General features: G+C 42.2%; 1 protein-coding gene across 1 annotated transcript in view; it reads left to right on the forward strand.

The window, feature by feature from the left end:
• Nucleotides 1–3,606: 3,606 nt before the first annotated feature.
• LOC117678780 (ovotransferrin-like) overlaps nt 3,607–23,305 on the forward strand; it is a 48,418-nt gene continuing 28,719 nt past the window's right edge. Inside the window, exons 1-5 of the mRNA XM_087872125.1 lie at nt 3,607–3,930; nt 9,861–10,030; nt 14,232–14,343; nt 15,580–15,771; nt 21,331–21,466. Of these exons, the coding sequence (XP_087728251.1) occupies nt 3,888–3,930; nt 9,861–10,030; nt 14,232–14,343; nt 15,580–15,771; nt 21,331–21,466 (653 nt within the window). The 5' untranslated portion in view covers nt 3,607–3,887. The remainder of the gene's footprint in view (nt 3,931–9,860; nt 10,031–14,231; nt 14,344–15,579; nt 15,772–21,330; nt 21,467–23,305) is intronic.

Consider the following 23,305-nt stretch of genomic DNA (forward strand, 5'->3'; position numbering starts at 1 on the left):
CTTTGCTAAGAATTTTGAGTGAGCAAATATTCTGCTTGGTGAAAGAGTTTTCTTTTGTACTCTTTTTCTCCCTAATATTTTGGGAATTTATCTACATGGGTTTACTGTTGCTAATCTGTGTGCGTATTTATCAGAACCACTTTTCTGCAACTTCTGCAGCCAAATGTGTTGGAATAACAACTCCCAGAATTTTAGCTAGATGGCATAATACGCCATGTTTTCGGCTTTCTCTTCCACAGATAATCAAATATTTCTGATGATATATGAAAGACACCTCCCCCTCCATTGGTACAGAAATTTTGTTTATGTTTTCTCAATTAGATAAGTATAAGATTAGATTATTAATGTACAATTAATGAACAGCTAAGATCATACAGAAAAATATAGATTCTACTAGAACAGATTTTTTAACTGGTTACTCTCATACTTGGTTTTCTCCAAGGAGATTCACATCCATTATTACATTTTAAATTCTACAGGGATATCAGGACTGCTTATATTCTGTTCCTGTTATATAAATTTCCAGGAAAACTGGACAATGTCTAAGTAAATCATTTTCAAGAAGATTCAAAACCTTTCAAAGCAGTTTTGGTTGTCCTGATCTTTATCACATTACTTTTTCTCAAACTTCTCACAAAAATGCAATCTTTTCTAGTATGTAATTCCTATTCCTATTTGGTCCTTTCTTTTTCTTTGTTTGTCCTTTCTTTCACACTTCTATGTGGGCACATAGTCCATTCTTGCTCCATCTCTGAAGCCTTGCCAGAGTTCCAGTGGCATACAGAATAGTGTGGTATTTTTGTGTTAGGGTATTTTTGCTATTGTATCTGTAAGTCTGCTTCAACTGGTAAGGAGACCGAGGTAAGCTCTAATGGTATTTTAAGCCATTCTTTTGAATTGGACCTTGAAATGGTCTCTATGTTTGGTCAATAATTTGTTATGGTATTATGAAGCAATTATGAAAAAAGGGACACGGTGGCTCAGTGGCTAAGTTTGTTGATCGAAAGGTTGGCAGTTCAGTTCGAATCCCTAGTGCTGCGTAATGGCTCCCATTACTTGTCCCAGCTTCTGCCAATGTAGCAGTTCAAAAGCACGTAAAAAATGCAAGTAGAAAAATAGGGACCACCTTTGGTGGGAAGGTAACAGCATTCCGTGTGTCTTTGGCATTTAGTCATGCTGGCCACATGACCATGGAGACGTCTTCCGACAGTGCTGGCTCTTCGGCTTTGAAACAGAGTTGAGTACCACCCCCTAAAGTCGGGAACGACTAGCACATATGTGCAAGGGGAATCTTTACCTTTATTATGAAGCAGATGAACTTTCCACAGATACTTCAAAGCCAGCTAAAGTACCATTCTCCAGTAGTCTCAATATGTTATTACCCCAAAAATGCATCACTGTGACCAAATACAAAGTATTACCTATCACTGGAAGATTTAAGAAGAAAAGAAAGCTGAAGAACCTACAAAATCTCATGCTACAATGGACGTGTCATTGGTTTTTAAGTTGCTAAAAGGTGGATGTTTTGTAAAAATCCACAAAAGAATAGCATCTCCTGCATATGGAGGATCTGTTCCAGTCGGGCTTCAGGCCTGGGTACAGCACAGAAACGGCATTGGTCGCATTGGTTGATGATCTCTGGAGGGCTCGGGACAGGGGTTGCTCCTCTGTCCTGGTCCTATTAGACCTCTCATCGACCATGGTATCATGCTGCACCGGCTGGAAGAGCTAGGGGTGGGAGGCACCGTGTTGCAGTGGTTCTCCTCCTTCCTCTCCAACCGGTCACAGTCAGTGTTGGCAGGGGGGCAGAGGTCAACCCCGAGGCCCCTTGTATGTGGGGTGCCACAAGGGTCGGTCCTCTCGCCCCTTCTGTTCAACATTTATGTGAAGCCGCTGGGTGAGATCATCCGTGGTTTTGGGGTGAAGTACCACCAGTACGCTGATGACACCCAGCTGTACATCTCCACCCCGGACCACCCCAATGATGCCCTTGAAGTGATGTCCCGGTGTCTGGAGGCTGTACAGATCGGGATGGGGAGGAACAGACTCAGGCTCAACCCATCCAAGACCGAGTGGCTGTGGTTTGCGACATCCCGATATAATCAGTTGGTGCCATCACTGACTATTGGGGGCGAGTCATTGGCCCCCACGGAGAGGGCTCGCAACTTGGGACTCCTCCTGGACTCACAGCTGTCTTTAGAAGAGCACTTGACGGCTGTGGCTGGGAGGGCGTTTTATCAGGTTCGCCTGATTTGCCAGTTGCGTCCATTTCTGGATCGGGACTCGTTAAATACGGTCACTCATGCCCTCGTCACTTCCCGCCTGAACTACTGCAATGCTCTCTACATGGGGCTCCCCTTGAGGAGCACCCGGAGGCTCCAGCTGGTCCAGAATGCGGCCACGCGGGTGGTTATGGGAGCGACGGGGCACTCCCATGTGACCCCCCTCCTGTGCGAGCTGCACTGGCTCCCGGTGGTCTTCTGGGTGCACTTCAAGGTTTTGGTTACCACCTTTAGAGCGCTCCATGGCTTAGGACCGGGGTATTTATGAGACCGCCTTCTGCCACCAGTAGCCTCTCACCGACCAGTACGCTCCCATAGAGAGGGGCTCTTCAGGGTGCCGTCGGCCAAACAATGTTGACTGGCGGCCCCCAGGGGGAGAGCCTTCTCTGTGGGGGCACCCGCCATCTGGAACGAGCTCCCCCCGAAGATACGGAGGATCCCGGACCTGCGCGCTTTTCGCCATGCCATCAAAACATTTCTTTTCCAGCAGGCCGGCCTGGCCTAACCTCTCTTTTAAACTTTTTAAAATTTTAAAATTCTTCAATTTTAAATTTGTTTTATGAATTTGGGGTGTTTTAAATTTCGTTTTCTGGGCCAATTATTTAATTGTATTTTAATGCTTTTTTAACATTTGTATTATATGTATTTTATCTGGCTGTTCACCGCCCTGAGTCCTTCGGGAGTCCTTCTGCAATGCTGTTTATTTATTTGGTTATGTCTAAAAAATTTTTAATCCTGTTTACACATGATAGGATTATAAGATGTTCAGAATCAGATAACAATTGGAGTGACGTGGAAGCCAAATAAATAAAAACTTAAATAATTTGTTTCCTACTTGAAACAAGCCCTGAGCCACAATGGATTTTTGAATGCATTGCCTTGTTAAAGTAAACCATAGGAAAGGGAGGGAGGGAGGGAGGGAGGGAGGGAGGAAAGGAAAGGAAAGGAAAGGAAAGGAAAGGAAGGAAGGAAGGAAGGAAGGAAGGAAGGAAGGAAGGAAGGAAGGAAGGAAGGAAGGAAGGAAGGAAGGGGTTATTTGACTTTCAACCCTCTGCTCATTTCAATATCTACATTGAGGCCTCCTAACAGCCATCAATAATGGATATTGCTTTTAAAGTATAGTCTTAGTTGTATAGAAATTAAACCTCTGACTTTTAACAGAGTGGAGCTGTTGCATAAATAGGCAAAATTTAGTCACAATTTCAGCAGACATATTAGATGGCATTGCAATTTTGGGAGTGGAAGAATGTGTCCTTGCTAATAGAACTGAACTTCAGGTAAAGGAAGAATTAAATGATGTGGAAATTCCCAGCTGAAGCTTCTCAAACAATTCCCCCTTTTCAATTCCGGGCATGCAGTGAATTCCGGGCATGAACGTGAGATTCTCCCTGAAGTGGGCTGATGAGATAGAGCAGGAGAGAGGCACTATTGGGAAACAAGGAAGGACAAACACTGTTGGGTCACTGCTTCTCCTAACACTGCAGAGTCCAGGCCCTCTATAAAAAGGCAAGACAGCTGAGTCAACAGACTTCACAGACTCTGTGAGAGCAGTTTGTGACTGACAGCTCTGCAACACCTTGTCTGAAAGCCACCAGAGGGGGGAAAATGAAATTTGCCCTCAGAGCCACTCTGTCCTTTGGGCTGCTGGGTAAGTGAATGCAGACTAACAGATAGTAACAACTCTAGCACCAGAGTTGCATGAGATGATTAAAGGGGCAACTTCTATACTAGTTTTCAAAATGAAACCTTTTAACTATTGTGGAGTATTTCTTTCTATTACATTTATTTTCCACCTTTTCTACTAAGAACTCAGGTCAGCATATATGGGATCTTATTTACTTTTATGTTTTCACCTACCCTAAAGGTTGGTTTGGCTGAGGAATAGTGTAGTATTAAATCACTCAGCATACTCCATGATCATATGAGGACATGAATATAGATTTCCATCATGTAAGTCTAGCACCTTACCCACTATGCTACTCCAATTGTCTTATTCCAGATGTTTTTTTAAGAACTAGAAAATTGCAAAAAACAAAACAAAAACAAAACCCTCCCAGAAATTTCATTTTTAACTGAGGATCCGGTTCAAGAATTCTGCCAAATGTACATTTTTAATATGAAAATTTAAGTTTCAGTTTAAGCAAATGCTGAACTTGGAGTTTATGCTTTCATACAGGCTGAAAGGGGGAATAATAGATAAATTATTTAATTAGATGTGAGTTAAAAGGCAAAAGAAGAAAGAGTACTATTTTTATTATCATTATGAATGAACATGCTTTGAACAAGGAATATTAGGGTGGGGTGAGATATTTAAGAAATATTTCCAAGTTAATGTGATTGCATAATAAAAGAATCTATAGGAGAGAAATGGTGAATAACAGACAGGTTGGTTAATTATTCCTATGACATAGATTAAAAATAATACGAGAATGATTTTAAACACATTGGAGTACTATGAGATACACCCAGTGGTGGATTTCAAATTTTTATACTACCGGTTCTGTGGGCATGGCTTGGTGGGCGTAGCTTGGTGGGCATGGCAGGGGAAGGTTACTGCAAAATCCCCATTCCTCCCATCAGCTGGGACTCCGGAGGCAGAGAATAGATGGGGGCAGGCCAGTCAAAGGTGATATTTACCGGTTCTCCGAACTACTCAAAATTTCTGCTACCAGTTCTTCAGAACTGGTCAGAACCTGCTGAATAGCACCTCTGGATACACCCTGGAAAACAAATGGCATTGATGTTTCTAGATGCACAGAAAGCAGTTGACAATGTTAATTGGCAATTCACGATAGCACAACTAAAATATATGGACTTTGGGGAGAGTTTTATTAATATGATTAAAGCAATATATTGTAAACAATCAGCTAAGGTGATAGTAAATGGAGATATGACAGAGAATTTTGATATCAAGAAAGGCAACAGACAGAGATGTCCACTGTCCCCATTGCTATTCATATTGACCTTGGAAGTGTTAACCAGGAAAATTCGGCAAGATGAAGAAATAAAAGGAATGGAAATCAAAAAAGAGAAATACAAACTACAGGCATTTACAGATGACTTAGTCTTCATACTAGAAGACCCCATAGGAACTGGACTGAAACTAATTAGAAAAATAAAAGAATATGAAGAAGTAGCAGGACTGAAAATAAACAGGGATAAGACAAAGATTTTAGTCAAGAACCTTATAGATACACAGAAGAGAGTGTTAATGGAAAGAATTAATATACAGATAGTTAAAAAATTGAAGTATTTAGGAATACAATTAAAATGTGCAACAATTAAAGAGGATAACAATATGAAACTGATGAGGCAAATTAGACCAGGAGAAATGGAAACATTTACAATTATCACTATCAGGAAGAATAACCACTATAAAAATGAACATTTTGCCAAGACTACTATACTTATTTCAAACAATACCAATCAAGCTGGAGAAAAAATAATTTGAAGAATTAAATAAAAGAATATTAAGATATGTATGGTTAGGAAAGAAGGCAAGAATAGGTTTGAAAATGCTGCAGGAAACCAAAATAAGACGGGATTTTGATCTACCAGATTGGAAATTGTACTACCAGGCCTTGGTACTCACATGGGTGAAAGAATGGATCAGCTTCAGACACATAAGACTATTAACATTAGAAGGGCATGACCTTCAACCAGGCTGGCATGCTTTCTTATGATATGGGAAGAATAAGATACACAGCTACTTTCAGAGACACTATGTTAGAAATGCATTGCTATCAGTCTGGTTTAAAATAAAAGAACTACAACATTATTTGAAAATACCAATCTGGCTTTCCACTGTGGAGGCATTGAAAAAAATTGTAAGATACAAATATATTTTGAATGACAAAGGGGAATTAAAAACTAAGCAGGAACTCAGTAGCCAAGGGATAGACATTGCATGGTGGCCACATATGTAAATACAATCCCGTTATGAGAAAGATGTTAAAATGTATGGTTTTAATAAAAGTTAACAGAACTAGACCAGATATTAACTGCAACAGATGACAAACTGATAAATTATATTGTTACTTATTAAGTATTAAATTTGAAAGTGAGCAGGTAAAAAAGAGAATGATTGCCTGGGCTAAAAACTTCGGATACACAATAATCATCTTCTTCTTCTTCTTCTTCTTCTTCTTCTTCTTCTTCTTCTTCTTCTTCTTCTTCTTCTTCTTCTTCTTCTTCTTCTTCTTCTTCTTCTTCTCCTCCTCCTCCTCCTCCTCCTCCTCCTCCTCCTCCTCCTCCTCCTCCTCCTCCTCCTCCTCCTCCTCCTCCTCCTCCTCCTCCTTCTTCTTCTTCGTATTAATGGGAGGACTGTTCTTTGCAGAGCTCTGACACTTATCTCCAGGTATTCTATCACACGTCACAGAGGGAAGAGAGTCTTCATAAACTGTCTCTGAAAGTACACTCCAAGCTGGCAGATTCTACTCCAAGCAAGAAGTCTTGCCTGATAGAATCTAAATCCTAAACCATGTAGGACTTTATACATTCTCAACAGCCCCTTGAATTCCACTTGGCATCAAGCTGGTAACTAAAGAAGCTAAAACTACATTGTGTTTATCTAAGTGAAGGATTTTTTAATCAATGCAGGAAAGCTGCCAAGCACAGGGGCTACCCACAGTATTGTACTTTTTTCTTTTTTTCCTTGTTCCTCGTTATGGGTACCCCCAGGGGTTCTACCAGTCATCTATAAACTCTTGGACTTCCTCATTACAAACTCTCCTCAAGTGTAGCTTTCAAATGTTCTGCCCTCATGATGAAAGAGACTTTTCTAGATGTGACAGGTGCTTTACAGATAAAACAGATGGTTCAGTAATGGATTTGAAGCCAAGTACTACTTATAAAAGTAGTACTTTCATGGAAAATTGCCATGAGTGTTATGGAACAGAGCTAACAAGCTTTTTTAGCTACTGCAAATGTCTGCCTTCAGTTGCATTTTCTTTTCTTGGTATATCAGTCATTCAAAAACAAATATCACACATCTTTCTGTCTTGGACAGAGAATAGCTTTGCATAGTAAGAATTAATTATGGGGTCCTTGGTACTCTCTGAGTTGGCTGTTTTTTGCAGATGCTTCGCTACTCAACTAGGTAACATCATGAGTGCTAGAAGGAAGTAGAGTTTGCTCTCTATTTATATACAAGTGGTCTGCTCTGTCAGTGTTAGTGGAGAAGGGCCCAGGCAGGAGAAATTATGCTATATGAAACTGTCAAAAATTTGGTACTAATCAAAAGATACACCTAATGCATTTGGGAAACCAAACCCTCCTCTCCTTCATTGTCAAATGCATGTTTTTGAAAGATATATTTGGAACTGAAAAATGAGAGAGAGAGAGGGGGGGGGGTGGAGAGGGAGAGAACGAGAGCTACATATAAGTATTTATTTATTTGTTTGTTTATTTGTATCTCACCTTTATTATTTGTACAAATAACTCAAGGTGGCAAACAAACCCAACAAACCTCCTATTTCCGTTATAACAACAACCCTGAGAGGAGGGTTGAGCTGAGAGAGTGACTGGTCCAAAGTAATCCAGCTGGCCTTCATGGCTAAAGTGGGACTTGAACTTGCTTTCTAGCAAGATATAAAGTATTGTGGGAATTACTTTCATTTTGCAAGTATATACCCTACCCAAAAGCTAAAGCAAAGGACTCCCATCTATCAATATCCAAAGAAGTCTCTTCACAAAACATATTTAATTTAATGCAATTATTTGAGAAATATCAGATGCAATAAAAATATCAGATTAGTTCCAACATTTGGTACATTCATGAAAATAATTACTGAGTGTATTATAAACAAATCTGTGTCTATTGATATCAGTTCTGACTTAGATTAATTTATGAGGTCAAAATGCATGTTTTGATATTTGCCTCCTTTAACTGCCTCCTCCCCAAGAAGTCATGAATAGGACTCAGGATGAGTTACAGGCAACCCTGATTGTCCTACACAGTGGTGGGTTTCAATTTTTTTTACTACCGGTTCTGTGGGCGTGGCTTGGTGGGCGTGGCATGGCAGGCATGGCTTTGTGGGCGTGGCAGGGGAAGGATTCTGTAAAATCTCCATTCCCACCCCACTCTGGGGGAAGGATACTGCAAAATTCCCATTTCCTCCAGATCAGCTGGGACTTGGGAGGCAGAGAATAGATGGGGGCGGGGCCAGTCAGAATTTTTACTACCGGTTCTCCGAATTACTCAAAATTTCCGCTACTGGTTCTCCAGTAGCCTCAAGCAATTCCAACCAAACTTGGTACACAGATGACTTACCCTCTGGAGACAAATACTGTGGGGGTAAGAAACTCCTAACACCCCTCGGTGTGTGTGTGTGTGTATGTGTGTTCCAGCATAACTCTGGAATACGTCAAGCAATTTCAACCAAACTTGAATAGATGGGGGCGGGGCCAGTCAGAATTTTTACTACCGGTTCTCCGAATTACTCAAAATTTCCGCTACTGGTTCTCCAGTAGCCTCAAGCAATTCCAACCAAACTTGGTACACAGATGACTTACCCTCTGGAGACAAACACTGTGGGGGTAAGACACCACTAAGACCCCTTGGGGTATGTGTGTGTGTTCCAGCATAACTCTGGAACACCTTAAGCAATTTCAACCAAACTTGGTACACAGATGACTTACCCTCTGGAGACAAACACTGTGGGAGTAAGACACCACTAAGACCCCTTGGGGTATGTGTGTGTGTTCCAGCATAACTCTGGAACACCTTAAGCAATTTCAACCAAACTTGGTACACAGATGACTTACTCTGTGGAAAAAAATACTGTGGGGGTAAGACTCCCCTAACACCCCTCAAGGTGTTTGTGTGTGTGTCCTAGCACGCAGGTGGCACAGAGAGCCCAACATAGCTCCACTGCGCAAGTGCGTGTGCCTCTTGCCGGCTACGTGTTATTCGGGTCTCTGCCGTGCATGCACGGGAGCAGGGGAATGCAGGGTGTGTGGCATGAGCCCCAGAGGCCCGTTTTGGCTGCAGGGAGGCAGACTAGGCCCAAAACGGGCCCGGGGGGGGTCGTATGCACAGGAGGTGGGTGGGTTTAGGATGAAAAAATACCTGGACAGCAAGTGTATTTAGAGAGTCAGTATCCACAATTTTATTTCTAGTTAATTTCATTTATTAACTTTCTCTGTGTCTCCTCTTCCTAAGTGAATTTAAACTGAAATTGGATTTACCTGGATTTTAGGAATGTCTGCTGACAAATCTTCAAATTGACAACTATCTTTTAGAAACTAGAAAAGATACATTTCTATATACAAAATTTATGCTGCTGCTCATTCTACGAAATTAGTAATATAGCTAACCTTGCATATAAAAATGGATTCTAAATAACAGGTGACATTGTTCGATAAGTGGCAACCCAAATGCAAGTCCAGATATTCTTGTCTGAGAGACGCAAAGCACCATCCCTACAGTCAATAAAAATGAATCCAGTCCACTTCCGCTCATTACCCCTCTTGATCTGATTTTGTATGTTGAAAAAGCTTCAACCAGGCAACTTTATCAATCTTTGCTTAAAATCTGTGATATTAACATTATCTGCACCCTTTTCATTCTTTTCATAGCTCTGTGTCTTGCATCTTCTTCGGTAAGATGGTGCACAATATCCAATGAAGAGCAGGAGAAATGCCTAAGGCTTAAGCAGGAATGCTTTTCCCAGCAACAATCCAAGGATTTTCCAGAACTGATTTGTGTGAGGAAGACTGATTACCAGGAGTGCATAACAGCTATTAAAGTAAGTGACTGCTGACGGCTGGATAGGAAAGCTGGCAAACTTCCTAAATTCATTGTTCAAATAACCTAATTTTTTTATTCCCCTTCAAGGAATGATTGATTTGGAAGGTTCCAGAGAGAAATAAAACAGGAGCAAGTAATGTAGAAAATAGAATATCATACATGGAAGCTGAATTTGGAAAAATATGCTTGGATGATGGGAAAACTGACATAGTCTGAAATGATGCAATAAAAAAAATTTTTTTTTTGTCCACTTATTGAATTTTCAGATTTCAGAACAGTCATTCATTGCCTGCAAATTTTATTTATTAGATCAGAGACCCCCAACCTTTTGGGCACCAGGGACCAGTTCCATGGAGAGAGTTTTTTACGTGGACCAGAGGGGGCGTGGATTTGCATACTGTCTGCATCCCGTGGATGGGGTTTCATTTGTTTGTGAGGCCTGGTTTCTGGCATGCCGCGGACCGGTGCTTGTCCACGGACTGGGGGTTGGGGGGTTGGGGACCCCTGTATTAAATCAATAAAATGCTGACCACAGGGAATCTGCAGAGGGTTGTCTAAATCAGCATTCCCCAACCTTTGCAGCTTGGCAGCCCAGCTGGGAAGGAAAAAGGGAACTGGGCCGCACAAGCAGTGGGCCAATGTGTATGTGTACAGCTCAATTTGTTTGAGTGGCAGGCTGACACACATGCACGCAAGTGCCAACTGGCCTGCCAGTTGTGCAAGTTGATACCCCAACCAGCCATTCACATGGACCAATCCCGAATAGGCCATGGCCTGATAGTGGGCCACAACCTGAGGGTTGGGGATCCCTGGTCTAAATAGTCAAAAGACTACTATGATCATGTGATTAAATCCTCCCTTCCCTTCCTTTCCCTTCAACATTGTGAGATTTAAAAAAAACAGCAAACCTCATAAAAAGTGAAATAGAGGCCATGAACAAGTAAAAAGCAGATTTTTTTTTAAAAATTTGATTTATATGCCGCCCTTCTCCGAAGACTCAGGGCGGCTTACAATGTGCTCAGCAATAGCCTTCATCCTTTTGTATATTTATACAAAGTCAGCTTATTGCCCCCACAACTGGGTCCTCAGTTTTATTAAATATATACATATATTTATGTATATGTTACAGGTTGTTGAGAGTGTGGTCGCGCGACAGTTCCCGCAATTCCTGGAGGAAACATCCTATCTGGATCCATTCCAGTCTGGTTTCAGGCCTGGGCACAGCACGGAAACGGCATTGGTCGCGTTGGTTGATGATCTCTGGAGGGCTCGGGACAGGGGTTGCTCCTCTGTTCTGGTCCTGTTAGACCTCTCAGCGGCTTTTGATACCATCGACCATGGTATCATGCTGCACCGGTTGGAAGAGTTGGGGATGGGGGGCACCGTGTTACGGTGGTTCTCCTCCTTTCTCTCCGACCGGTCACAGTTCGTGTTGGCAGGGGGGCAGAGGTCGACCTCGAGGCCTCTTATATGTGGAGTGCCTCAGGGGTCGGTCCTCTCGCCCCTCCTGTTCAACATTTATGTGAAGCCGCTGGGCGAGATCATCCGTGGCTTTGGGGTGAGATACCATCAGTACGCTGATGATACTCAGCTGTACATCTCCACCCCAGGCCACCCCAATGATGCCCTTGAAGTGATGTCCCAGTGCCTGGAGGCTGTACGGATCTGGATGGGGAGGAACAGGCTCAGGCTCAACCCTTCCAAGACTGAGTGGCTGTGGTTCCCGGCATCCCGATATGGTCAGTTGACTCCATCACTGACTATTGGGGGAGAGTCTTTGGCCCCCACAGAGAGGGCTCGCAATCTGGGAGTCCTCCTGGATACGCAGCTGTCCTTGGAGGAACATCTGACGGCTGTAACCAGGGGGACCTTTTATCAGGTTCGCCTGATCCGCCAGTTGCGGCCCTTTCTTGATCGGGATTCCTTGTGCACAGTCACTCATGCCCTCCTAACCTCTCGCCTTGATTACTGCAATGCTCTCTACATGGGGCTCCCCTTGAAGAGCACCCAGAGGCTCCAACTGGTCCAGAACGCAGCAGCTCGGGTAGTGACGGGAGCAGCGTGGCGCTCCCATGTAACACCGCTCCTGCGTGAACTGCACTGGCTCCCGGTGGTCTTCCGGGTGCGCTTCAAGGTGTTGGTTATCACCTTTAAAGCGTTCCATGGCATAGGGCCTAGCTATCTTCGAGACCGCCTACTGCCACCGACGACCTCCCACCGACCCGTGCGCTCCCACAGAGAGGGCCTCCTCGGGGTGCCATCAGCCAAACAATGCAGGCTGGTGACCCCCAGGGGGAGGGCCTTCTCTGTGGGGGCACCCACCCTCTGGAATCAGTTGCCCCCTGAGATAAGGAGAATCCATGACCTCAGTGCCTTCCGCCGTACCCTTAAAACTTTCTTTTTTCAACAAGCCGGGCTGGCTTAATTTCTTTTTAAGGGTTTTTTAATTGTTTTGTTTTGTTTATCGTTTTAATTAATGGGGCCAAATCTATATATATATTTTAAATGTGTTTTAATATTTGTATTTGATGTTTTTATTTGGCTGTTCACCACCCTGAGTCCTCAGGGAGAAGGGCGGTATACAAATTCAAAAATAAAATAAATAAAATAAAATAAATATATTTCAAGCTTTTGCAAAAGGGTTCTCCCATGAAAGAGAGAACGTCTGACCACTTTGAGTTCATGGTTTAAATACAGTTTTCAAGGTACAGCAATACAATGCAAACGTCCCCCGTCCACCCCCCAGGGAATTGTTTTTAGGTCATATATAAAACTTTTTGGCTCTCTTCACATGTTCCTCCCTGGAGTTTCCCTCCAAAAATACCCTCTGAAAATACCCTTCACAGATGTTTCCATGATGATTGGTATTGTTCCCCTTAATAGATCATTAGGCTCTTCCTCCTTTTCAATAGAGTTTAGGCCAGCCAGACCCAATTTAGAATGTACCAAAAACATTTATTTCCCCAAAACAAGCATCACAGTTTTTCAAAACAAGCATCACAGAAACATCACAGTTCCCTTTTTCCTTTCCAGAATCTAATGCGTATTCATGTCCTAATTACCAGATTATATAAATCAGATTATATAAAGGTTAAATATGGCGTTACTTTGGTTATACTTTTTGCAGGAATAATTCATTTTCTCTCAAACATATAATAAAGAGGCCAGGCTTCAATCACAAAGTTGTAGCTTAATTTTAATTTTCTTTTTAAAAAAAAAAAATTATTATTATTTTATTATGACACAATATGACAATCACATAACATACAACATATAAATATATCCTCTTTTTAAAACAGTGTTTCTTCGTGGTCTTCTTTCCGTTTCGTATCTTTCTGCCCATATCTCTTTTACTATTTCATTTTCTTCATTGTCCCTTTTTCTTTGGTTACACTGTATTCTCTAACACTGATAAACTTAATTTTATACCTTTCTATACCTTTCTATACATTTGTTATATACATATTTCATACTTTTAATTTTTCCCTGTATTTATTTTTCTTTATTTCTAGACTCAAGCCATTCATACCATTTATTCCAAATTATGTAATAATCTGTCTTTTTCTTTAATTTGAGATATTATTTGGGAACATCTTTGCAAGTCTTGTGGGTGAAAAGTGCCATCTATAAGACATCTTCAGCTGGTTTTCCTTGTATGCCGCGGATAATGTTAATTTTGAATTTACTTGCCACATTGTTTCCCATCTCTCCAAATCTATTGTATAATTAAAGTTCTGCACCCATTTAATCATTGTGTCTTTCACTATCTCCTCCTCCTCCATTTTATATCGCAATAGAAATTTATAAATCTTACTAATTAGCTTCTCATCTGTCCCTAATATAATTTTATCTAATTCATTTTGTTCTCTTTGTATTTCACATGTTTTTGTATCTTCCTTATATTTAGATTGGATTTGTGTGTACGTCCACCAGTCAATGTCTCTGTTTAAATCCAATTCCAATTCTTGTTTTAATTTCAGTTTTCCTTGTTGTTCTATTACATCTTTGTATCTTAGCCCAGTGCTCTGTTCAAGATAGCATTATCACCCTTCATGGCAAATATGTTGTGAAAGAAAAGGAAGTTATGTTAATTTCCAGATCTAGGAAGAAACAAGGAGATATAACTGTTATGCATTCATGATATATTTTATGCCAAAGAAATACTTTCTCCTTATTATCTTACTTTTATGTTTTTTTAGAACTCAGAAGCAGATGCCATCACTTTAGATGCCGGTCTTATTTTAGAAGCAAGCTTGAACCCTTATTATCTAAAGCCTGTTATAGCTGAACTTCATCAAAAAAGCTCAGGAGGTAAATTTGAATAGGATTGATCTGAAAATGCAAAGAGACTGCATAATTCATTCAATGGTTGCTCATTGGGAGGGAGATGATAAGGGCCCTTCTGTGTCATGGGACCTGCCCAGGGTATGGATAACTCCAACCATACTGCCTTTCAGAAAGCCATGAAAACCTGGCTCTTCTCCCAGATATTTGGGCCAGGCTATTAATTTGGGAGTTCTGGGGTAGACATACAGCATAGATATTTTGTGTTTTTAATAAGAGGACTTTGGCTTGGATTTTTACTGTTATATTGCTGGTGTTTGCCAACCATAGTTTTGTAAAATCAATGAGTGGCCTTACGAATTTGATAACGAAATAAAGATAAAGTTGCTAATATGAATTAAACTAGATATGTGGGTTGCTATAGCTCACCACGCAGAATCCACTTGGAAATGCACTCAAATGAAGCCATCAGGGACTGGAGTTGGGGATTTGCTGCATGCCAGGTTTATGTTCCAGTCCAGTCCAACTTGACAACTTGAAGTTGTATGGACTTTATTCCTAGAATTCTTCAGACAGGCCTGGGAATTCTGGGAATTTTCAAGTTGTCAAGTTTGAGAAATACTGCAATGCCCTTTCTGGGTTTTGACTCCTGGAGGCTACAGATGTATTTAAAATGAGTTTTGGATTTGTGATCCAAGGATGCAGTGCTAGGATACTTTCACATGCTCAGGGTTTTTCCACTCTTCAGCCTTAGGCTGCCAGACTCCTGCACACAAACTTCTGGAAACCAAGTCAGTTTCAGAAATCCCCTTTCAGAATTTCAACTCCTTCCTCTCCTTTAGTTATGATGGTGACCTGATGTTTTCTTTGGATCACATTTACCAGAGCCCCCAACTGGGGAAGTCCTCTGGACTGATCAAAAGAGAAAGCGTGTCCTTCCTCCTTTTCAAGATACAATCTCTGTGTTACATTTGCTGTCATCAATTTCACCTTAACACAATCATGGTGCTTTAGTCTTTAATTTATTTAATTCATTTATACAAGTAGTTTCAGTTTGTTAACATTACAAGCAATTACAATAGAAGTACATTGGCAAGCCCACTCCTAAATATATATTTTGCTGTTTCCTCTATAGTATAAGGATATTACAGGATAATGAAGTTTGTTCATTTTGCTACAAATTGTTTCTTAAACAATCTTGTTGGAAATAGATAGAGACTATAGCTATAACCTACATTTGATTTTTCCTTCTTTCCTTATCAGTAACTACTACTAGTTATCATGCCATTGCTGTTGTGAAGAAAGGAACTATTTCTTCACTTGAAGACCTCAAACAGAAGAGATCTTGTCACACTGGTTTTAGAAGATCTGCAGGCTGGCTCATCCCAATAGGAACTCTTGTGTCTAAGAATTTGATACAGTGGGATGGAACAGAATCAGTACCTGTAGAAAATGGTAAGAAAAATCTCTATAGTTCTATTTGTCTATTTATCATCTATATCCATATTTATTATTTTTACAGGTAGAGAATATATCCTACACACATTTCTTCTCCCATTGTCCCTAAAACAATCACCCTGATAAATTTCTGAAAAAAAACAGAAAAAAAAAGGAGGGGGGATGAACAATGACTATTCACTTCACAAGCACAGAAGGTTTCCCTAATGTCATGGCTTCAATCAGCCTTTTCAGGCTGAGGGTATAAGCCACTCTGGAAATAAAACTAATTTAGGTAGAGGGTATTTTTGGATTAATTCATGTTGGGAACTACTGTAGATGGCCAAGAAAGAGTAGAATGCTATCTTAGTATGGAATATGGGCAACCGTGGTGGGATTGCACGCATGTATAAATATGACATCAAAACCTTCTGTAATTTTTTTTTTTGTACAATGGGAAAATCCATCTCTCTCTATTAGTTCTTGTAATAACAGAGGTTTTTGGGCTTTTAAGCAAGTGCTCATATTGAGAACAGAATTATATCAAAAATGGAATTGAAGTTTTAGTTCTATTCCCTTTAACTCTAGTTTGATGTTTTTGCAAGCTTATATCATAAGCCTGTATACCTGGTCAAATTAGTCCTTTAAAAAAAAACAATTCCTCAGAGATTTTCCAGCTGTATTCATAATAGAAATAATTTAACAGAAAGCATCATGCTTAAATTTATGAAAATGCAAAAAGCCTCTCAGTAAGGGCAATACTTCCATTAAGACATGATTTGTCCTGGGTAGAATTGTCTGAAATAAATTATACTGCAGGAGGAACTGAGAATGCGGAAATGGTAATAAATAAAGGCAAATGATCACACACTGAAGAGCAGAGCAGAAAAGGATAGTAAAGTTATCAGAGAATAAGTCTGGCACTATTAAAACTTTATAAAAGTGTATGCTCCATGTGAATTATCATAAGTGGTATCATGAAGTTGAGGGTTTTAGTATAATCTTTTGAATTCCCCAAAATAAAAATCACATGAAGTAGTTATGTGTAGTTATGTGTGTGATAAAGAAAGGATTTGCAAGGATAGAAATATATGATTAGGTTGAAAGGTTGAATGAATGGTATGAATATAAAATGGTTTTATGTACACTTCTTATGTACGATCTTGGTAGAGGGGACCTAGATATCAAACCCTTGTCATGGACAGATCATTCGCTCCTCCACTTAGACTTTCCTACCGCCTTCCCCCGCCGCAGGGAGATGGAACCGACCAGATGGTTCCGTCCCAGGCGCCTGATGGACCCCGAAAGGTTCCTGACGGAGCTTGGGCCGTTTCCTGAGACTCTAACACATGACTCGACTGAAGAGCTGGTGGCCACCTGGGAAAGGGCGGCCGCTGGAGCTTTGGACCGCATCGTGCCTTTGCGGCCTCTGACCCGATGCCGATCTCAATTGGCTCCTTGGTTCTCTGAGGAGCTGAGAGAGATGAAGCGTTGGAAAAGATGCCTAGAGAGCATTTGGAGGACTAGTCAATCCGATTCCAACTGGACACAGGTGAGGTCTTATATCAAGACCTACCTAGTGGCGATAAAAGTGGCAAAATCTAACCATTTTTCCGCTCTTATCGCATCTGTAGAGAACCGCCCAGCCGCCCTGTTTAGGGTGACCCACTCCCTTCTTTGGGGGGGAGTGCGGGAAGATCCCTTGCAGGGTCGTGCTGAGGATTTTGTGCAATTCCTGCATGATAAAGTCGCTCGGATTCGGGATGGCTTGGACTCCGATTGGATGAGTCCACGGGAGGAGACGAGGGCAGGTCTTGAGAATGTTATCTGGGAGGAGTTTGATCCTGTGACTCCTGAGGATGTGGACAGGGTTCTGGGTAAGATTAGTGCCACCACGTGTTTATTGGACCCGTGTCCCTCCTGGTTGGTACTGGCCTCCCGGGAGGTTACACGAGGCTGGCTCCAGGGAATTATAAGTGCTTCTCTGAGTGAGGGTGCCTTTCCTGCCGCCTTGAAAGAGGCGGTAGTGAGGCTCCTCCTCAAGAAGCCTTCCCTGGACCCGGCTGAATTAGCCAACTATCGTCCAGTCTCCAACCTTCATTTTGTGGTGAAGGTTGTTGAGAGCGTGGTGGCACAACAACTTTCCCGGCACCTGGATGAAGCTATCTATCTAGACCTGTACCAGTCGGGCTTCAGGCAGGGGTACAGCACAGAAACAGCATTGGTCGCGTTGGTGGATGATCTCTGGAGGGCTTGGGACAGGGGTTGCTCCTCTGTCCTAGTCCTATTAGATCTCTCAGCGGCTTTTGATACCATTGACCATGGTATTGTTCTATCCCCATCCCCCCACACACACAAACAGCCAGCCGGGGGTTAAAGAATTACTTGGCACACACAAGGTTCATTATCAGGAACTTGGCAGCAATACAATAACCGTCTGCCAAGTACTTTACTTCAAGAAGAGGGAGTTTTCCTCCACCAGATAAACACCAACAAATACACACAGTTTTCAAAAACAGTCCAGCTCAAACAGAAACCTTCAGCAGATTCAGGCGTTGTACAAAGTGACTAGCCAGAAGTTAGTTTTGTCCGTCACAGAGTCTAAATGGCCACCACACTCTCTTATATAGCCTGTGGGGTGTGGTTCAGTGACTCAGCTTAATCCCTGGCATGCCTCCTCATCTGCTGCAAACGTTTATCTCGCCTTCATTGGCGTGGATCCAGGAACGACGTATCACCGTCATCGCTGTCATCGGAGACACCTGGCTCCTGGCCAATCTCCTCTCCCTCGGCAGACACCTGAGGCATAGCCAGAGAGGAGGGGTCTGGAGAGGGAGGCCTGGCCGACTCCTCTCCTTCATGTTCGGAGCCTTCTCCCTCCGATAAAATGGGCTCGGGGGTCGGAGCCACAACAGGTATTTATTTATTTATTTATTTATTTATTTATTTATTTATTTATTTATTATTCGAATTTCTATACCGCCCTTCTCCTTTCGGACTCAGGGCAGTGAACAGCCAAGATAAAAAACATTTATACATAAGTACAATTAAAAATAGATTTAAAATAATTAAATTTGGTCCATAGTTTAAAATTTATCAATTTAAAATCCATATCAAAATTTAAAACCAACCATAAAATCAAGAGAGACCGGCTAACTGAAAGAGATGAGTTTTTAGGGCCCGACGAAAGGTCCGGAGGTCGGAGATCACTCGTATCTCGGGGGGTAGATTGTTCCAAAGGGTAGGTGCCACCACAGAGAAGGCTCTCCTCCTGGGGGTCGCCAGCCGGCATTGTCTAGCTGACGGCACCCTGAGGAGGCCCTCTCTGTGGGAGCGAACTGGCCGGTGGGAGGCTATTGGTGGCAGAAGGCGGTCCTGTAAGTACCCTGGCCCTAAGCCATGGAGCGCTTTAAAGGTGATCACCAACACCTTGAAGCGCACCCGGAAGTCCACCGGAAGCCAATGCAGCTCGCGCAGGAGAGGAATCACATGGGAGCGCCCAGTCGCTCCCATAATCTCCCGCGCGGCCGCATTCTGCACCAGTTGGAGCCTCTGGGTGTACCCCAAGGGGAGCCCCATGTAGAGAGCGTTACAATAGTCCAGACGTGAGGTGACGAGTGCTTGAGTGACTGTGCATAGGGTATCATGCTGCAGCGGTTGAGGGGGTTAGGAATAGGGGGCACCGTTCTGCAGTGGTTCTCCTCCTTCCTCTCTGACCGCTCGCAGTTTGTGTTGGCAGGGTGGCAGAGGTCGACCTCGAGGCATCTCGCATGGGGAGTGCCGCAAGGGTCGGTCCTCTCGCCCCTCCTGTTCAACATTTATGTGAAGCCGCTGGGCGAGATCATCCGTGGTTTTGGGGTGAAGTGTCATCTGTACGCTGATGATACTCAGCTGTACATCTCCACCCCAGACCACCCCAACGATGCCCTTGATGTGATGTCTCGCTGCCTGGAGGCCGTGCGGGTCTGGATGGGGAGGAACAGGCTCAGACTCAACCCCTCCAAGACCGAGTGGCTGTGGCTTCCGGCGCCCGAATATAGTCAGCAGGTGCCATCGCTGACTATTGGGGGTGAATCTTTGCCCCCCACAGAGAGGGCTCGCAATCTGGGTGTCCTCCTGGACGCACGGCTGTCTTTAGAAGAGCATATGACGGCCGTGGCCAGGGGGGCCTTTTATCAGGTTCGCCTGATTCGCCAGTTGCAGCCCTTTCTGGACCGGGATGCCCTGCGCACGGTCACTCATGCCCTTGTTACCTCCCGGTTGGACTATTGTAATGCTCTCTACATGGGGCTCCCCTTGAAGAGCACTCGGAGGCTCCAACTGGTCCAGAATGTGGCCGCACGGGTGGTTATGGGTGCAACTCATTGTGCCCACGTGACACCCCTCCTGCGCGAGCTGCACTGGCTCCCAGTGGTCTTCCGGGTGCGATTCAAGGTGTTGGTTACCATGTTTAAAGCGCTCCATGGCATAGGACCCGGGTACCTTCGAGACCGTCTTCTGCCACCAATAGCCTCCCACCGGCCAGTCCGCTCCCACAGAGAGGGTCTCCTCAGGGTGCCATCGGCCAAGTTATGTCAGCTGGCGACACCCAGGGGGAGGGCCTTCTCTGTGGGAGCCCCAGCCCTGTGGAATGAACTGCCCCCGGAAATACGTAAGATCTCCGACCTCCGGGTGTTTTGCTGCGCACTGAAGACCCTGTTGTTCCGCCAGGCCGGGCTATCAACATAATAATTTTAAATTGGGGTATTTTAAATTTCTGGGGTTTTAAATTGAGCCAAATCTATTTAATTATTTTAAATTTTTAACCGTTGTTTTGTCTTGTGTTTTTAAATAGGCTGTACACCGCCCTGAGTCCTTCGGGAGAAGGGAGGTATAGAAATAAAATTATTATTATTATTATTATTATTATTATTATTATTATTATTATTATTATTATTATTATTATTATTATTATTATTATTATTTATCTTATGTATTTAATTTCTTTGGTATATTATTTATTACTCTCTTTTTGGACTCTACACAAGTTGTTTACTCTAAAAGAAAACCGTGTGATGTGTATGTGCGTAAAAGAATATACGCACATACATTCATCTTTTCTTTTTCTCTCCCTTGCTTCTCCGTATATTCTTTTCATATAAACACAGCTACAGTAAAATGTTCCATATATAAAACAATATTTTTATTGCCTTACATTTTTATTACCTTATGTAGTTATGGAGTAGGATCCAAGAAGTGTGCCTACTTATATGACCTTGTAGGGACCATACTTTCTCAACTGGTATGCAGCTGCTGTCCATAAGTAACATATGTGTGAGATTTATGATCCAGCAAATCTTTGACATCACAGGGGAATGTGGAATCTTCCAATCTGAGATTGTTTACCAACTACCGGTGCTTCCTTTGAAGAAAAAGATGCCTCTGTCATCCTTGAATATAATAAGACTTCAAGCATGCCATGTGAGGCACAGTATGTTCAATCCAATTCTGAACCAAACTTGAAGAATGCAATTTAATAATATAAAGGACCTGTTACCTTTATCGTCAAAGACTTACCCATCTGATTTCTTTTTACAGCTGTAGGAAGATTTTTTGCAGCCAGTTGTGTCCCAGGTCTCAAAAATGTACAAATTTTACAAAATCTGTGCCATGCTTGTAGAACCGGAACCTGTGACTTGAATGATCCTTTTGCTGGATATGCAGGAGCCTATCAGTAAGTGACACATGCTTTCCCCCATAAGCCATGGTAAACTTTTATCATGCTTCCATAACTATTTCCGAAATATATTTTATAAGGGTCCATGCCCTCCAATTAAGTTCAACCTTTTAAAATTCACATTCTGTTCACATAGAATAAAATATTTTTTTACAGAATAAAAGGCAATTTGAAAGGGAAAAAAAAAGAAAGAAAAAGGGAGAAAGAAATAAGAAAGTACAGGAAATGAAAAACAAAGGAAAAATTAAAGTTAAATATGTGAACGACTTCCAACCTTTATTTAAGAGATAATTACAATCTTGTTGTCCCACTTCCCTCTTAGCTGATATGGAAATCCCTTTAGCCTTCATATGCAGGTAGTCCTCAATGTACAACCACCACAATTGAAACCAAAATTTCTGTTGCTAAGCAAGGGAAATTATGAAGAGAAGGTTGCTATATTTTACAACCCTTCTTGCCACAATTATTAAGTGAATTGCTGCAGTTGTTAAGTTAGTGACAAGGTTGTTAACTGAATCTGGCGTTTCCAATGACTTTGCTTGTCAGTAGGTTGCAAAAAGTCATCACATGACCCCAGGACATTGCAACTGTCATAAATACCTACCAGTTGCCAAGCATCTGAATTTTGATCATGTGATCATTGGGATGCTGCAATGGTCATGTGGAAAACTGTCATAAGTCACTTTTTTCAGTTCTGTTGTAACTTCAAATGGTCACTAAACTAATGATTGTAATCAAGGACTACCCCTCCAATGCAGAAAAACCTTCCACTTGCTCTTAGCTCCCACTGGGAACTGAATTCTGTGAGATTTGCACATAGACCAAAAGAATTCACTGCTACACTACTGCATTCACTGTGCTGCTATACATAATGAACAGAGAAATGGCACTTCAGGGCAGGAGAATCAAAGCCCTATGAAGGACTAATTTAAAAAACTATGATAGAAACAAAGGATCATCAAATAAGGCAGAGACAAAAGCAATATCACTCAGATGCTATAATGTGCAGAATCTCATGTTTATTTATTTATTTATTTGATTCGATTTATATGCCGGAGACTTTTCCGGAGACTCAGGGCAGCTTACAATGCGTTAAGCAATAGCTGTCATACTTTTGTATATACCTGCTTAGTAGGGCTTTCGCCCGCCCCCCCAAGCGGTGTTCTTTTTTTATACAAAGTCAGCTTATTGCCCCCACAAACCAGGTCCTCATTTTACCTACCTCGAAAGGATGGAAGGCTGAGTCAACCTTGAGCTAAAGTTAAATGTTAAAGTTAAAGTTCCCAAAGCTACACATACATGAGCCTTATTATACATATTGCAGTGGTGGGTAATTCCATTTCCAAATGATGTTGTCCTTGGGGTGTGGTCATGCATATAGTCATGCAAGTCAGGCCACTTTTTGGATGCATGTTTACATGTATGGTAGGGAACCAGTGTTGCATGGAGATCTTTAAAATCTCCTCAAATTGTTAGTAGCCCTCCTGCTCCTGGAGAGTAGCTCCAATTTGTTGTAGATCTTATCCCTGACCATCTTCCACTGCATGCAGCAAAGCACCGCTGATGTGCTCTAGAACAGGGGTCTCCAGCCTTGGCAACTTTAAGCCTGGTGGACTTCAATTCTCAGAGGTCTGGGGAATTCTGGGAGTTGAAGTACTCCAGGCTTAAAGTTGCCAAGGTTGGAGACCCCTGGTCTAGAATGCTCCCAACCTGCTGTATATTGCCCACTGTTCCTTCTCCATTTTGACTGCTATAATTGTTTTTCAGCTGATCATTTCTCCCCCAATGTACAGTATTACCATTGAGAATATCCAATAAGCTCTTGTTTATTGCTTC

Source organism: Pantherophis guttatus, chromosome 6, assembly GCF_059756535.1.
Source record: "Pantherophis guttatus breed Tessera chromosome 6, ASM5975653v1, whole genome shotgun sequence".
Taxonomy (NCBI): domain Eukaryota; kingdom Metazoa; phylum Chordata; class Lepidosauria; order Squamata; family Colubridae; genus Pantherophis; species Pantherophis guttatus.